The following is a 15,829-nucleotide window of genomic DNA, read 5'->3' on the forward strand; positions in this document are numbered from 1 at the left end:
TATGTGTATTCTATTTGATATAAAAACTGTATTTTGTCATTGAGATCATTTGGACGATCACAAATTAATAATGCCCTACGGAAGAAATTCTTCCAAATATTAGCCTTGTGCAGTGGTGGATGGGCTGATTGTTGATGTATGTAAGTAGTGCCTGGAGTTTTTGTTATAAATTTATTGTGCGATCAGGAATCAGTAAATCTAAAAAAGGAAGACAGTTATCAAATTCTCGCTCGAGGATGATGCACTTCAGCCTATGATTATTGAACTGTTCAAATATTTGTAAAAGCGTATTTTCATCACGTACAAATACTAAACTGTCATCGGTATAACGGCAATATCTAATATACTTAAATGTATCCTGCTGTAAAATAGAAGTTCTATCTGATTCAAAACATTATCGGACCATACCGGGGATAGTGTGTTGCCCATGGCTAGATCTTCACTCTGTGAAAAAGTAATGATTTTCAAATTGAAATACCAGGGTGGATTGATTTAAATCACGATTTAAATCGAGATTTAAATCACTTGATTTTTTAAAAAATAAAAATCATTGATTTAAATCAAATTCCGAAATTAATTAATTCAAAGTGAAAATAAGTAAAATCCAGCCTCTGTTGTGTCATTTCAATTATGGAAGATAATCACAATACAATAAGATTCAAATGTATGTACAGCACAGTATGAAAACGGGTATTTCATGCAGAGATGATTAGGGAAAATCCCGTTTTGAACGGGTAACGGAGGTATTCTGCTTTCTTTTCTTCGTAACATAAGTTAAATCGTTAACTATTCCAACCAGAAAATCACCATGGACATTTAAGACGAAAATTCTTTTGTGTGCGCGTCTGTTTGTTTGTTCCCAGATAATAGGGGCGTATTTATAAAGGGGTCCGATTCCCTCTCTTTTTCTAGATTTTATAACTTTAGGCGAAATTGGCGTATCTTATATGTATTTCGTGCCGCAAGCTTTTTTTTTTTTTTTTTTTTTTTTTTTAAGGTATGCCCCTGCCAAATATGAGTAACTTTTGTGAAAAAAAAGTATCATGTTGATAAACGTCGTCGCACTTTTTTCCTTAGTGCTTAAGAAATCTTGTTTTTGGGATTAGAGATGCAAAATTTTTTTATTTTTTTTTTTACATAAAAAGCTGGCTTTTTAGGGAAGAAAACGGAAATTTTGGCTTTTTTCATTTTTATGATTTTTCTATCTAAATAGCTTTATTATAGTATACTCTATAGTTAAACAAGATTTCATGACCTAAATGCCATATTTCCCTCTAGAATTCACCATAATGATGGATGGAGCACATGTTTGATGAATTAAACATTAAGTACGTAGTATTTGAGAGCAATTTTAGAGGCTATATAACTTTATTTTAACTTCTGAGTTATCGACATTTTTTTCTTCTTTAGATCATTTCATTTTTAGTTATTCGTGTTTCATTTCTTAGAGCTTAGTACTCTAGTTTCTAGCACATAGTTAAACTTATGTTTTCCAATATATCCGTCAGAGCATAATTCCACATTTCTGTTATACTGTAGCTGTGTAATTATGTAGCAATAATCTTCCGGATGCAACCTTGAATACCATTTTATACAAATAATCAGTACGGATTTAGAAAAGTGTTTTGGGAGGGTTTTTTCTTGTTAATTGTTAGTTTCTTCTAAAAATTCCTGATTTTCATTTGAGGCGAGCTTGAAGTTTATGAGTAAAGACATAACTAAAATGTCGTTTGTTTTACAAATTCCGTAATTTCGGAGAACAGGCTTCAGTCCGAAGACACCCTCACCCTAACTCCTTTCGCAAATCAGTCATTGCTGGTAATTAGTAAGAAAAACTATTTAAAACATAAGAAATTAAATCAGCCAGGACTCATACAGTACACACACTATCTCTACATTCACAGATGGAATTAAGAACTTTTGTCACAGTGGTCAAATGCAGGACTGAATCCCGGATTTCCCAATAGAAGCGGAAAAGCTAACCACTCACTCATGTTTGTTGAGCTTGACTTAAATGTATTTCGTAGTTTTTCTTTTTCTTCCTTTTTTTTTTTTTTTTTTTTTTTTTTTAAAAAAAGGAAGAGTTCCGTAATGACATGTTGAATTCTTGTTAAAAATCAGGAACCTTCAGGACTGGGTAAATCGTGATGGTGGTTATATATTCCAGAGCCTTGGAAACCAAACGCTCAGATGAACAGTATTATGTATATGATCCATGAACAGAAAATTCAGTACTTTCCTGACTCTAAACAAGCTTAAGGAACAGTCAGTGCGTTACAGAATTTGAGACTTTACCGATTCTGCAGGTCCGAAGCACCTGATAGGTGGTAAGAGATTATTACGTATGTAATAAATGAATAGAAAATACATTTTCAACATTTCTGTTCCATTTCAAAGAAGTTTCTGTAGGGGTAGCAAAGGCGCAAGCAAGAGATGCATTAACAAATTAGGTGATTTTTGAGCGTCCCATACCAAGATTGCATTTTTCAGTCTTTTAAAGTAATACGTTGAATTGTAATAAAACAGTGATTATTTTTCATTGTTACTCTAGTACGAATCTTTATGAAAGTCTCGGAAGTCAGACATAATAAGCTTATAGGCCGTAACAGATTGACGAGGGAATGATATTTATTTATTTAACAATCGCCAGATGCAGCTCAGAGGCTATTTTATACTGGATATCTAACAACAACATGGAAAGGATTTGGGAAGGTATCGGCCAGGGCCTATTTTAGTAGGTACCATCCCGGCATTTGCCTGGTAGGATTGAGGGGAAACTGAAAACCCCAGTCAGGATGGTCGGCAGCGGGAATCGAACCCATGACTTCGCGAATGCGAACCCAACGTTGTACCACTTGAGCCACTTGATGTACGTAATGAACAAAGAGAAGAACATGTTATTTTTGAGAAGGTTACGGCGTCGAAATTTAAATTTGTTTTGTGCATTTGTTCGGTAAATATATTATCTTCCCGATGTGTTATTTGTTTGAACTCACATACATAGTACAATAAATTCTGTATGTCATGTAGCAGTTTTTCCTTGTTTTTTGTATTTTTAATTCATAATAAAAATATTGCTTATAATGCATATGAAAGTTAAAACTTAACTGCAACTTATTATATATATATGGATTAATCCTTTGGGATTCATAATAAAAATGTGTTAAGAATTAAAATTGTTTGAAATGTGTTTTCGAAATTCATGTTTATTTTCGAGGTTTTTGTATTATTACCTGCATCCACTACTACTTAAATGAGTTTTTGTATTGTAGAGAAGCGAAACAAAACCTGCTTTATCAATTTAAAGCAGAATTTGGAAAAAAGCCAGAAAATTTTCCAAGCAAAAAAGTGAAGCAGAAAAAAACGAGTTTTCCTCCCCCAAAAAAGACTGTTTTTTTTTTCTTAACCCTTGCATCTCTATTTGGGATTGAAATAAGTTAACGATTGGCAATCAATTCAAAATTCAAGTCCAATACTTTCACTTAAATGACATAATTAACATTTAATATTAATCCCTAATGTTTTATCTTCAGTTCGTGACTTGTATTACGCGAGAAGAAAGATTTGATTTAAATCAAAAAAATCGATTTAAATAAAAAAATCAACAAAAATGATTTTTTAAAAAAAATCATGATCTTTTTCCACCCTGTGAAATACATTGGTTGTTAAACAGACCTCAACCAATTGTGAAAAAAAGAAACAAAAAATTTCATAGGCAGTTGCACCATTTTGTAATAACCTAGATCGTGAACTATTGATAGTAAGTTCCAACGGTATGGACTGGTACACATATCAGCAACGTCTATGGATGTAAATAAAATAGTATTAGCATGTACAAGTAATGGTAACTTGTTTACGTTTTAATCGCACAACCCAGTATGTTTAGTATTGTTCTTAGTCTGTAGTAGTTCTTTTAGTTGCACTAATCTAGTCCTAGAAAGTTATATCATTATCAAACAAAATTAGTGCTTTATTTGCATTTTACTGTTTTTGGAATTGAACTTTCTATTCACTTTTCTTATATAGGTATAGGTGGCCTTGAGGAACATGTACTGAGATCTGCAACTCTATCTTCAGTAGTAGCATGTCCTGCCTTCACAGAGCTCACGATATTGGCTGTTCCTATTGTTCGTGTAGCCGTTGAGCCTTCACATCCCTCTGAGATGCCGGCTTTAGTAAAAGGATTGAAGCTGCTTAACCAAGCCGACCCATGTGTGCAAGTGCTTATTCAAGAAACTGGAGAGCATGTACTTATTACTGCTGGTGAAGTTCATTTACAAAGATGTTTGGACGATTTGAAGGAGAGGTGAGTCGCATTTTTTATATTTGATGTGAATACTTTATATATATATTGTAGTGTCGTTGGACACCTTTGAACATTAATCACTTCTAAACTGTACAAGATAGAAAAAAAATACACTACTAAATTCCTGAGCTCAAGCTAGTGTTATTTGATGTGTCATACACCCCCCTTCCCATTTAAAAAAATTGACTTAAATCCAAAATGGCGGATGTCAAGATGGCGGCCATGAATTACATACACTCCAAAAGTTGCGGCCCCTCACCAAACCTCTGTTCCCATCATCACTTTGTACTTTTCCCGTCGATTTTCAAACTTATGCAGGTGTCCAAGGACTTTTGACTCACCCTGTATATATATATAAATGTTAATTTATTTTGATTTTTGTAAAAAAGTAAAATTAATGAAATTTTCCCATATATCAGACTAAAAGAACGTATTTTCCAACGACGCACCAACATCAGATCTCTTAACTCTCAAAAAACAGCTAGAAGATACGAAACACAATATTGATAAAGTATAAATTACAAGTATTGTACTTGTATTATCAAAAAGGCTTCATTATTCATACCTAGAAAGTTACTGAAACTTCTTTTCATTCGAACAAAGGGAGCCAAATTAAATTATAACACGAGAACTCTAGGCAGAATTTGACATATTAACATCGTCACCTTCTCCGTTTTTAATAACAATAAACAATGAGTAATTCAATGTCTTAGGATTTTATGCTGCGGAAGTTGTTATTATAAGTTGTAAGAAGAAAGTTATCAAGTATAATGTAATTCTGTATGATAAATTTAGGAAGTAACTGATTTTATATCACACCAATTCCTCTATAAGTGCGAATTCAATTATACACAGGCAGTACAATTATAAAATGCACGACTTAGCTGAGAATCGAACTAAGTTATCCGATATATCGTAGGGACGAGCCGATGTGGTAACTGCTACACTACTTAGTCAAAATCGTGATCATCCATTCAATCACTTTTGAAGTCGATCCTAGCACTAACTCCAGAATTGGTTTTAAATCGAATATTTCCTTCATTTATCAGATACTAGCAAAAGCGCCCGGTTTCGCACGGGAAGAATAATGTTTATATACAATATTGGAAAATAAGTAAGTGAGAAAAATAAATAATGGTCGTTGCCTCTGTTAGAAAATTAAAAAATTCTCATTGCCACCTTCAATTTTCAGGTCTGATGATGCATGCACGGTCTGAATTAAACTTGGGCTTAAATGTAATCAGAGATGTCACCATTCAGTTTAGCGACTCCAAAAACTATAGATTTGACAGTAATCTCATTTGTTTCGGATATTTTATTTTTACCCTTTCTCACTTCCCATGGTGATGCGGGGTGAATTTAAACTTAAATGGCATCGAGAGTGTCACTATTCATCTCAGCAAGCCCGAAAGCTATGGATTCGACAATAATATTGGTGGTTTTCGATTGTGTTTACATGTCACCCCGTTTCCACTTCCCTAGGGGTCTTACCCCCCACCGTTTTTTTTTTTTCGATTGTAAGTCATGTGTGTATGTCCATTTGTTTTTAAAAATGAGTTTATATGCTGAGTTTCATTTTCTTAAATGAGGAGCTTGTGAGGTTATCTTTTTGAGAAAAATTTTAAACCACCTCTTCTCCTTTGAAGCCGCTCAAAATATTCTAAATAGCATACGGTCTCGTCGAGACTTCGTCTTCTTCAATACAGTTACTTAGAAGATGCCAAGATAACGGTGTGGATTTATATATCCGCCAAACATACAAACATTCTTTTTTATATATAAGATAATCTATTTATATAAAATGAAAGTGACAGTGTTTGTGACTTCGTACCGCTTGAACCACCCGACCAATCTAAATTAAATTTTCAACATAGATAAGGTTCGGTCCTGGTATGGTTTTTATCATTTCTCTTCGACGATGCAACTTAGGGGAAGGGTATATATATATATATATATAAATGATCGAAAATGACCGATATTATTGTCAAATTCATGGTTTTCGGGGTCGCAGAGATGAACATTGACACTTCCGATGCCGATTAAACCCAAATTCAGCCCTCATTAGCATTCCTAAGGGGGATGGTGACGTAAAAATGATTGAAAATGGCAGATATTAGTGTCAAAATTCATAGTTTTTAGAGTCCCTAAATTGATTGGCCACAGTTTTGGTGCCCTTTTTGTCCAAAATGAAACGTATTCTTCCCGTGTGAAGTACGGGTATTCTGCTAGTAAGATAATATAGTCTAATTCTACCATCAGAGGTTTTCTGAATGTAGATAGTGGATTTCTAAGCGCAACAGGAGTTGTGGTACAGTCCATGGCTAAGCTCCGAACTCAATAGTGATAGAGAATATGGTTGTTCAGGGAGCAGTTTGGGTAACGTAGTGATTAACGGCATCACCACGATATCCCAAGGCTTCGATTCGTGGTTCCGTCCTGCATTTTGTAAATAGTGTAGGCTAAGTTAGTTCTTTTTTTTTTATTTAATATTGATTTTAAGTAGTAGTTTTTCATTGTGTTATCCTTACTAACCTTTTGCCTTGAAAATGAAAGAGTATGATACCAAAATTTTGACTACTAATAGACGCTTAAAGATCTAAATAAAGGAGGAAGATAAGCATTTTTATTTGTATTAGATTGATGTGAATGAAATACATACTTCCAAGTGCGTCATTTCCAAAGGAATATATATATATATATAATACCTCGTTAATCAAAGTAATCGCCTTCCTCAGCCACACACACGTTTGACATCCTTCAGTCTGGAATCTATCATGCAAAGAAGTTCTGAGCTGCACATTAGATCGTTCGATCATTAGGAAGGGTCTTCCCTACCAAGAAATGCTTGAGGTACTTGAAGAGTTGGTAGTCGGTGGGAGAGATATCGGAAAAATAAGAAGTGAAGGAGGTTTTCATACTGCAACTCATGGAGTATGCACAATATGTGGATGAGCAGTATCATGCAACATGTCCGTTGACCGTGTTAGATGCTTGCAAAAAAGCTTGCGGTGCCTTTGTGGATGATCACCTTAGACCACCATACAAGCAACAAATCTTCTGAAGGCCACAGTGGCTCAGTGGTGGAGCGCTCACCTGTTGCACATAGGATCCTAGGTTCGATTCCAGCTCCTGCCAAGTGGGCTTTGTGGACAAATACAGTGTGTGGGGGTTTTCTCGGAGTTTTTCCGTTTCCTCCCACTTTCGTATTTCCACTAATATAAACCATTTCACCAACGTCTCCTTTAGCCTTTATGCATAAAAATGGGACGTTAAACTAAAGAATAACAAAGTCATTTTGTAATTTAGATAGGGTAATGGTTTAGGAAACCGTCCTGGACGTTGTCTATAATCCAACCATTGTCCTGACTCTTTACCATTATGGTAGCAGATCATTTTCTCTTCTGAAATAACAATCCGATACAGGAAACTTTCCTGGTTATCTCTTAAGCTCAGAGAACTGCACACCTCTAGACAGCTATTCTTGTTGTCCATGCCAACTCCTGTGGTATCCATAATTACCAGTTTTATCTTGCCGATTGCACGGCGCCACAAAACAACAGTGGTATGGTATATACTTAATTTGTCTGCATTAACACTTTCCTGAGGGTGTGCCTACATGGTGTTCTTGAGGAGTTCATCAGAACATAATGTTGGTTGATTCCCATGAGGTTCATTTTACAATGCTGTGTCTCCGGAACGAAATTTAACAGATCAATGACTGATTGTGCGTCATTCAGTACGCCATTCGCATTCCTGGTCGAAATGCACTATTCTTGGCTTACTGTGCAGAACGTCTTAGTGTGAATTCGTAAAGAAAACTCACTCGTAATTGTGTGTTTTCCACTGTGGGCTTTCATACGATCCTGTTCAACAACGCACTACGTCCTACTGTCAGGGTACTTTAACCTGTTAACTGGACATAACAGAGTTTGCTACGTTAGGCATGTGACCTTAGTTCATCCCTGTGTCGTGTTGCTGAGGTAAGTTTTCTTACTAGACGTCAAAGTAGACATTTCATTCGCACCGACCTAATACTATATATAATGAAAGTTGCTTCATAAGACACAAACTCTTGAATATATATAGATACGTATAATTTTTCCTAAGATTCTGTCCGACCTGGAAATAATGAAACTTGAAAGTTGAAACAAGGAATGGCGGAGCGAACATAATAATACTTGCCAGAAAATAGTGAAAATATTATCACTCAACAGTAAAGAAGTGATTTCTTCAATCAATTGAGCTTCCGATGAACAGTTTGTCGGACGTAGAGGGGGACAAGAAGGAAGAAAAGAAAAATTGAAGTACAGAAGAGTAGCTATGAAGCGTCCCATTAAGTGTCATATTAAAATACAGAATCGTTTGTAATGTTGCCAGGTAGAAAGTAGAGAGTTTACTTGAGAGAAACGTAAAAATAGTGGGACGAATTCGTCGGTAAAGGTACAGGACGGAGAAGGAATAAATGAAGAAAGAAGAAGAAAAGAAATGGAATTTAGTAAAAGAATTGAAAATTGTAAAATATAAATTAACGAAACAATATGTAATATAAGTTATTAAGGAAACAAAAATGATAATGCAATGATATGATGATAAAATATAATAAAATGCTAAATATAATAAAATATAAAATATAATAAAATGATAAAATATAAAATATAATAAAATGATAAATATAATATAATAAAATGAATGCAGAAATGACAACATGAGAGAGAATAGAAAATTAAACTGTACAGGAGAAAAACAATAATAAAAAATAAAAAAATAGAAATAATATTTTTTTAAAAAAAGTGTATGAAAAACGGAGCGAGGTAGTGAAGCATAGTATTATAGATAATTATAGATGATTAAGACCACGAAGCGATTCGAAGATCGGATGGTAATCTCTTCCCATTTCGTTCTGATGGACGTGGAAGAAAATGTGAAAGAAAGATTTTGAAGAAGTGCTTCAGGATGAATGGGGTAATCAAATGTATTTTCGTCATAGGTTGTGTGTTCTGTTCTGGAACAGCTAAATAAGGAATTGCTCACCGCATTGTGAGGCTGTTAATGCGAATCAGAGAACTTAAGGTTTCTGTGAAATAAATTGCTGTACGGTGGATGGATTTAAGAATTGTATGAGATTGGTAGGATCAGAGCTACTAGTGTGTTTTTGAAACGTCAGAATAATTTCGAATATAGGACTTTTTTTTTTTTTTTTTTTAATCTGGATTTCTTGCATATTTCAGTAGAGGGGTGGGCTGTTAGATGTGTTTTCTTAATGAAGGTGTGAAGACTTTTGGTTGGAGCGCAGCAGGATCCTTTTTTACGTTTGACGTGTTCGCGAATATAATGGAATGTAGTATCCACGGTTGAGGAGCCTGACGAATAAAATTTTCCGATTTGTCAAGGTGAAGGATAAGGAACATTTAATGTGGTGAGATGGGAGATGTTATTAATAAGTTAGATGTATGAGGAATTGGTCTCTAGACATTTCTCATGTTAATTGATTGAAATTTATTGTGTCCCTTTTCAGCACTGACGCTCCATGAGACATGGCCCTACAGTTTAAGGTGGAATCCGAATTATTCGGATTATGTAGGAGTAGCCTCATGATGAATAGATCTTATAGGTTCGATTCTTGGAGCCTGGAGTTCGGTCAGCTTCTCCTTAATAGTGTCTGAAAGTTGGTGAAATGAGATCCTTCATAAAGTAAAGGACACGTCATTTTTACTTTTTAATCTCATGCTCTCAAAAAATGAAATACGTACTAGGGAGGGACGATTCTAGAATTTTTACTTTCCGGATTCCGGAAAGTAAAGTCGGAAAAAGTACGGAATTCGAAAGATTCCGGATTTCGTAAAATTCCGGGTTTCGAAAAAAATCCGGATTTCGGAAAAGTTCCGATGTTGGCAATATTACGGAGTTTTCTAAATTCCGGATTTTTTTCGAAATCCGGAAAGTGAAATTTTCGATTCCGGAAAATTTTGGCCATCCCTAATACATACATATTAAAGAAGCTAATTTGATAACAGAAGAACTCTTGATTAGCATATTTGCGTTGTCCTAATGTCTTGAATTTCCTGTTAATGTTAAAGAAATTCTGAATTGTTGTTCGTATTAAAGTGCATTTTGCTATCATCCTGTTATTACTTTTTCTGAGGAGTATGTATTTAACATTAGATTTATTATATAAAGAGATTGTTCATTATTGGGAATTCCTTTGAAGTAATTATTATTTTATAAATATATATATATATATAGATATATGTTACTTTTATCTTTTAGATACGCAAAGATAAATATAAACGCCTCTGAACCAATAGTACCTTTTCGAGAAACAATAGTGCCTCCTCCGAAAGTAGATATGGTTAATGAAGCCATTCAGGAGCAGCATCAATCAGTCAAGAAGGTAATATACTTTAGGTATTTTGTCTCTTTTTTTTTTTTTTTTTTTTTTTTTTGTACAATGTTTACCAAAAGTACTTTTAAAACATACATTTTTGTATGCCAATATATTCTGAATGAATTGCCGATGTAGAATAATTGTTTTCAATAATGTAGGGAACGTCCTTTTCATTTTTTAACATCAAGAAACTAATAAATTGATTTAACTTTTGTAAAGGTATTAACAAATGGGCTGAGTATGTATTTTTTACTGGCACTATACAGAGATCAAGAATGAAAAAAAAAATAAATAGCAAATGTTATATACATAATGTGCTATTGCTTTTGTAGCACAATCTACATAGTCATCAATTAAAGTCTAAGATTATTTCAAGACTATGAAAATTATGCTTCCATATTTATATTATTTGCTTATGAAATACGGTATATATATATATATATATATATATATATATATATATATATATAATATATAATATATATATATATATATATATATATATATATATATATATATATATATATATATATATATATATATATATATATATATATATATATATATATGTATATATATATATAGGGTGTTAATGAACTATACCGACAAACTGTAAGAAGTGATTCCTCATATCAATAAGACAAAAAGTTCATATGAATCTATGGGGAAAAGTGCATAGTTTCAGAGCTAGGGCTGTCTAAAATCGCCAAATTCTCAGCTATGCTGTCTCAGCTATTCTCAACAGTGTTTTTAGATATGCACTGATTACAAGGTGGATCCAAAGTAGGCAAGATTATGCAAAATGCATTTCTGGAATGCGTATGCGTGGCTCGCTTTACGCTGGTAACTACCACCATCCGCAGTTTCTCGAATTCGAAAGAGGGCCTGTTGAAATTTAGCTTTTTCGCGATTTTGGACAGCCCTGGCTCTGAAACTATACATTTTTCGCCATAGGTCCATATGAACATTTTCTCTTATTTTGATGTGAGGAATCACCTCTTACAGTTTGTCGGTATAGTTCATTAACACTTTATAGTTCTAAAATTTATGTCGTGTTATAAAAAATACGTATATATATATATGCCAGAATCGAAGAACATATAACAAATGCTAGATATAATGGTTCTCCTTTCTTGATTACCTAAGCATTTAAAAGTGAACGTCACATATTTTCTATTAAAGTAATGAAAAAAGAAAAATATCTGCAACTGAAAGATTTAAGTTTTTGAAACATTCTTCATAATAATTATAAAATCAGAATTACAACACATGGAGGTAATTTGAATAAAACTTGGAATACAGATTATTAAAGCATATACTAAAAATCTTTGTCTGCAAGTAATTCAAAAATTGAAATGAATTGCTCTGAACAGAAAGAGGAAAAGAAATTTTTCAAAAGCTAAAGATAAATGATAACAGATGTATTTGATATTAAACGAAGAATGTTAAAATTTTATTTACTTTCATTTTACATTCAAATAAAACGTTAAGCAGTTGAAACTATAAAAATGTATAAGGGTAAGTGAAAACACTAATTCCTTCGATTGCGTCTGTAAGGTTTTTACTGGGTGGTTTCGGTCACTTAAGCTGTGGCCGTGTTCACATCATTTGTAGTAACTGGATTAAAAAAAATGTAGAGTAGCATCTTAATATTTTGTCTTTGTATCCTAATAATTATTTATATTGTTGATATAGAAATGATATTTCCTCTGTAGATTTTGAAACTATGTTCCGGGTAATGAGAAGATAAATAACATGGTTTTCATAGTTTTAGGTTATAATTAATGTAATTTTAATCCCTTTTACAGAAGAAAGATCCTGATGAGGCAGAAAATCCGCTGGGAATTGTTGAAATATACACTTCTAATAAGCAGTGTGTTATTAAGATTCGAGCTGTTCCTCTGCCTTCTGGTGTGACGTCCATCCTGGAAAATAACAGTGAACTTCTGAAAACAATAGACAAAGATATAAACAACAGTTCAGACAAAGAATCAAAGAATGAAGAATTCCAGATTGTTACGCAGTCAGAAAGTGGAAATGTAAAATGTGTTGATGACAGTGAAGATAATAGTGAAACAACGTTAACTCAGAAGACACTGGATGCTATAAAAAGTTTGAAAGAGGAATTACAGAAGGAATTTGACAGCGCGGGTGAAGAGTGGGCAAATGCAGTGAACGAAATTTGGAGTGTTGGTCCTCGAAGGTGTGGTCCAAATGTTTTGTTAAATAGAATTTCTCATTATAAGAGGACCCCATTGTGGGAACGTGTTTGCAAGTTGGATATTAATTTATTTGAGTACGATAGTAGTTTTGTAAACGGTTTTCAACTAGCGACGTTAGCGGGTCCACTGTGTGAGGAACCTATGATGGGTGTTTGTTTCATTGTGGAGGATTGGAAAATGATCGAAACGCAAGAAAACATTCAAAACAGGTGAGATAAATAGTAAAGCTTATGTTAATTTTTTCTTACTAGATATTTTAGTATATTTTAATAATAAGCTGTGGCTTTTTTAATTTATAAAGGCCTTTGACTGGCTAGGGAGCGCACGTTCAGTTTTGTGTTATTAGTCAGCGCTTAGACTCCCAACACCATTCCGTTGTAAGTGACGAAACTTTGAATTTTCGTGAGTTAACAACTCACATCTTCAGCCAACAGCAATTGAAGTTTGAACAAGTAATTACAAAGGAAACACCGACCGTCACTCTTAAAGTTGATAAATGTATTTATTTTCGATGTTGTTTTTTTCTTGAAGAGGTTGGCCACTAACTTATTTCGTTATTTACATTTGATGAGGAAGGCTGTGAAGTGATAAATTAAAAAAACTGTCAACGAAAGAAGAAACAACTTTGTTTCTTTCACTCTTTTTTAATTCTTTCGATATTTTTTAGAAGAGAAAGAAAAAGAAATAGAAAAAATGTTCTTTGTCGTCCACACTGTAAAGTCAATCCATGTGCCGCTCGACCATCTCCAAAAAATGTAATTTTTTCATGAATGTTTATCCTATATCAAGGTATTTCAAAACCATAATTAATTATTTTTCACAACATCCCATGGCGACGCAACGTCTAGCGTCATTTTCTTTTTATTTATTTATTTATTTATTTATTTATTCGATTTTAGGCGTTTACGTTTATTTGAATATCTCAGCATATATTTGTCATAACAAATTGAAACCTGCTGAACGTCTCCAACTCGTGCAGAGTTAAAACTTTGATCTCTTAACATTTTTGCCTAAAACCACTTGAAGCGGGTGAAATCAGGGTCTGCAGTAGCAACATTTTTGGACATTGAAAACATGTTTGGGAAGAGGAAACAACTGACGTATAGGTCTGAATTTGTGTGTGCATGTAGTCTGGGGTCATAAGTTAATGCACAAAAATTTACAGACCTGTAGCTGCTCCCAAAGGTCTGAAAAAAATCGTAAAGTTGGAGAATTATGCCAATTTAGCATATTTCACTGTCCAATATCTCCAATGGGCCTGGATAAAAAAAATCTGAAATTATGGGAATAATTAGTCCTTTAGTATACCATAACACACAACAAAGCGCGTTTTGTGTTTTTGAGCAGAAGGGGGTCAAAGTATAAAGTAACGACGTCATACTCTAGGAGGTGTTCTGTTCATAAAATATTTTTTGGACATTGAAAACATGTTTGGGAAGAGGAAACAACTTACGTAGAGGTCTGAATTTGTGAGTGCATGTAGTCCGGGGTCATAAGTTAACACACAAAAATTTACAGGCCTGTAGCTGCTCCCAAAGGCCTGAAAAAAAAAAATCGTAAAGTTGGGGAATTATGCCAATTTAGCATATTTCACTGTCCAATATCTCCAATGGGTCTGGATAGAAAAATCTGAAATTTTGGGAATAGCTAGTCCTTTAGTATACTATAACACACAACAAAGCGCGTTTTGTGTTTTTGAGCAGAAGGGGTCAAAGTACTAAGTAATGACGTCATACTCTAAGAAGTGTTTTGTTCATAAAATGTACTGGAAATTTGTCAGTGTTTACAGCGAGTAAGTGTTTACTGACTTGAGAATGTAGATCAAAAGAAAGGACAAAAGTCTCCTGCATGAGTTGACAGTTAAAACAAGAAAAACATGATTGAGTATCATTGATATAGCAAGAGCAAGGAATACTTACGGACTTTTTTTTTGTCAAGGGTGCATTTTGACTTTCCTCGCCTTCTGTTGATAGCGGCATTCTTTACCAGTGCTGCTGTGGGGCTGATGAGACAGTGTTACAACTAGAGAAAAGAAACGAGCTTGAGAGCCTTGACTGGACTAAGTATTCATCCTACTTTATTTTACTTCACAACAACAAATTTCCAGTGTAGATTTTATGAACAAAACACCTCCTAGAGTATGACGTCATTACTTAATACTTTGACTCCCTTTTGCTCAAAAACACAAAACGCGCTTTGTTGTGTGTTATAGTATACTAAAGATCAGACTACTCCCAAAATATCAGACTTTTTTATCCAGACCCATTGGAGATATTGGACAGTGAAATATGCTAAATTGGCATAATTCCCCAACTTTACGATTTTTTTTTTCAGGCCTTTGGGAGCAGCTACAGGCCTGTAAATTTTTGTGTATTAACTTATGACACCGCACTACATGCACTCACAAATTCAGACCTCTACGTAAGTTGTTTCCTCTTCCCAAACATGTTTTCAATGTCCAAAAAATATTTTACGAACAAAACACCTCCTAGAGTATGTCATTACTTAATATTTGACCCCCTTCTACTCAAAAACACAAAACGCGCTTTGTTGTGTGTTAAGGTATACTAATTATGATATACTAAATTACTAATTATACCCAAAGTTCCAGATTTTTTTTTTCTTTGGGAGCAGCTACAGGTCTGTAAATTTTTGTATATTAACTTATGACCCCGGATTACATGCACACACAAATTCAGACCTGTACGTCAGTTGTTACCTCTTCCCAAACATGTTTTCAATGTTCAAAACTGTTGCTACTGCGGACCCTGATTTCACCCCTTTCAAATGGTTTTAAGCTAAAATGTTAAGAGATCAAAGTTTTAGCTCTGTATGAGTTGGAGACGTCCAGCAATTTTCAATTTGTTATGATAAATATATGCTGAAATATTCAAAACAACGTGAACGCCTAAAATC

At 33.9% G+C, this 15,829-nt stretch overlaps 1 protein-coding gene across 3 annotated transcripts in view; it reads left to right on the forward strand.

The window, feature by feature from the left end:
- The window catches only part of LOC145666417 (elongation factor-like GTPase 1), a 642,062-nt gene that overhangs the window by 73,813 nt on the left and 552,420 nt on the right, over positions 1-15,829 (forward strand). For all 3 annotated transcript variants that reach the window (XM_081733628.1, XM_081733627.1, XM_081733629.1), the window contains exons 13-15: positions 4,027-4,306; positions 10,574-10,697; positions 12,500-13,122. In XM_081733628.1, coding sequence (XP_081589754.1) covers positions 4,027-4,306; positions 10,574-10,697; positions 12,500-13,122 — 1,027 coding nt within the window. The remainder of the gene's footprint in view (positions 1-4,026; positions 4,307-10,573; positions 10,698-12,499; positions 13,123-15,829) is intronic.

Source organism: Thermobia domestica, chromosome 12 (genome assembly GCF_964235325.1).
Source record: "Thermobia domestica chromosome 12, izTheDome1.hap1.1, whole genome shotgun sequence".
Taxonomy (NCBI): Eukaryota; Metazoa; Arthropoda; class Insecta; order Zygentoma; family Lepismatidae; genus Thermobia; species Thermobia domestica.